General features: G+C 57.5%; 1 protein-coding gene across 1 annotated transcript; it reads left to right on the top strand.

Moving 5' to 3' along the window:
- Positions 1 to 1,946: 1,946 nt before the first annotated feature.
- TMEM217B (transmembrane protein 217B) lies at positions 1,947 to 2,498 on the top strand (the record flags this gene model as incomplete). The annotated part of the gene is made up of 1 exon (XM_080710427.1): positions 1,947 to 2,498. One exon carries the CDS (start codon positions 1,947 to 1,949, stop codon positions 2,496 to 2,498), a length of 552 nt encoding a protein of 183 aa, XP_080566553.1.

The raw sequence follows: 2,498 nt of genomic DNA, 5'->3' as shown, positions 1-2,498 counted from the left end.
CAAGAATCTCACTACTTGTTGAGGCTGTCCTCGAACCTGCAATCCTCCTGTCTCAGCCTCCTAAGTACTGGGATTCTAGGTGTGTGCCTCCACACCCAGCTGTAAGGGGATTTCTGAAGCCCTCTGAGCCTGTAGCACAGGCTCAGAGCGGGAGGACCAGCTGCAGGTTTGGGGCCCTGCTTTGAGACGGTTCAGGCCAACACCCCAGGACTGTGTGCTCCGGGAGCCGGTCTAACAGGCAGGGCGGAGGCGGGACGTGGTTGGTGGGGACGGGGGCGTGTCCACACAGCTGTCAATCAGCCTCGTACTGTGTCTCACCACCCCGGCCCCTCAGGACCTGCGGGGCCACGAGAGGTCTGTGTGCCGCAGCGCCCGTGTCGGGGGGAATGATGGGAAATGACAGGAGCGAACCTTAAGAACACTAGACCAAGCCGGGCGCGGTGGTGCAGCCTGTCATCCAGTGCCTGGGAGGCTGAGACAGATGACCTAGCCAGACCCTGCTTCAAAATAAAAAGGTCTGAGGGCGTGGTTCCGAGGTAGAGCACTGCTGGGTTCCGTCCCCAGAGCCAACACACACACATAAAGGTTAATTTCATGTTACATAAATGTTAGCGTACTTGGCACTGACCCAAGGTTGGAGGGAGGCCAGCACGGCTTGTCCTGTGACCAGCTGATCAGGATTCTGTCCTGGCCGCCGCACCAGCTCCCAAGTACTGAGCCCTGTGTTCCTCCGGGTTCCCTCCCTCTCTCCCTCCCTCCCTCCCTCCCTCTCCCTCCCTCTCCCCCTCCCTCCCCTCCCTCTCTCATTTTGGGGATTAAACTCAAGGACATTCAACTTCCCAGTCCACCCCCAAGCCTTTTTTTTTTTTTAACTAGGGCTGGAACCCAGGGGCATTCTACCTCTGGGCAACACCCCCAGCCCTAATTTTATTCTTTATTTTCAAACGGGGTCTCACAAGCCGGGCATGGTGGCGCACGCTTGTAATCCCCGCGCTTGGGAGGCTGACACAGGAGGATCGCACAGGTTCGAAGCCAGCCTCAGCTACTTAGTGAGACCCTGTTTCCAAATAAAATATAAAACAGGTCTGGGAGTATAGCCTGGAGGTAGTCACCCCCAGTACCACCAAACAAACAATCAAACAGGGTCTCACTAAGTTGTGGAGGGCCCCACTAAGTGAGGCTGGCTGTGAACCTGTAATCCTCCTGGGATTACAAGTGCGGGCCATCACCTCACCCGGCTCCCCTGAGTCTTTTTCATTTTTATTTTGAAACAGGGTCTTGATAAGTTGATAAGTACCACTATTTGCTGAGGCTGGCCTTGAACCTGTGATCCTCCTGTCTCCGCCTCCCAAGTACTGGGATTACAAGTGTGCACTACCACACCTGGATTAGTCTGGTTCTCTACAGGAAAAGGACTATAAAAGTATTTATAATTACAGAAGGGGAGTTATTAGATCATCTCCCTTGATCAGAGGATGGATTATTTCTCAGCAGCTGACTCACTGCAGGCGGAGAACCAGGAGCAGGAGGGCGAGGAGGAGCAGGAGGAGGAGTGAAGGAGGAGGAGCAGGGCTGAAGGTGTAGCCTGGGAGGTCGCTGGAGAGTCACTGATGTGCATCTGGGCTCAAAGGCTAAAGAATCTGAGTCTGACGTCCGCAGGTGGGGGCAGCAGCACCCGCTCAAGAAGTTGGACGCACGCCTGAGACAGGAGGATCGCAGGTTCGCAGCCAGCCTCAGCAACTTAGTGAGGCCCTCCACAACACTTAGTAAGGTCCTGTTCTAAAATAAAAAATAAGGAGGGCCGGGCGTGGTGGCGCACGCTTGTAATCCCCGCGCTTGGGAGGCGGAGACAGGAGGATCGCGCAGGTTCGAAGGCAGCCTCAGCTACTTAGTGAGGCTCTCAGCAACTGCTTTTCCCCGGCAGGAGCGACGCGGATCGGACCAGCATGAACGCCCGCATGGTCTCCTTCCTGATGGGCATCTTCTCGGTCCTCAACACCATCCAGTTCCTCATCTTCGACCTGAACCAGACCACGCACATCGGCTTCGAGGAGAAGTACAGCATCTTCCTGGCCCAGAGCACGGCGCTGGCCTCCTGGGTCCTCTCGTACCGGCAGGTGGTCAGCTGCTGCCTGTCGGTCACCACCATCCTGGTCAGCTGCTTCCTTCTGTACTGCGTACACAGGAACGTGTACACCGGGCTGCCCGTGTACGCCGTGTGGATCGTCACCCACGAGCTCCTCTGCCTCTCCGCCGTGATGCTCCTCTACACGGCCGTCAGGGAGCAGTTCAGGGCGCTGGCCCACCTGCACCTCGTCTTCCAGATCACGCGAATGGCCCTGCACCTCTCCGGCCTGCCCTTCGTCGTCAAGCACGGCTACAGCCTCTACAGGAACCCCCAGGTCCTCGGCAAGGTGGGCCGCCGCCGCCGCTCCTCCGTCAGCACGGTGGACTCGCTGCCCGCGGGCCTGGGGGTGCTGTGCCGCAAGCTAAACTGA

Source organism: Muscardinus avellanarius (genome assembly GCF_963383645.1).
Source record: "Muscardinus avellanarius genome assembly, chromosome: 14".
Classification (NCBI taxonomy): Eukaryota; Metazoa; Chordata; class Mammalia; order Rodentia; family Gliridae; genus Muscardinus; species Muscardinus avellanarius.
The sequence above is the reverse complement of the archived record's forward strand: the minus strand, read 5'-3'. Positions and strand labels throughout refer to the sequence as shown.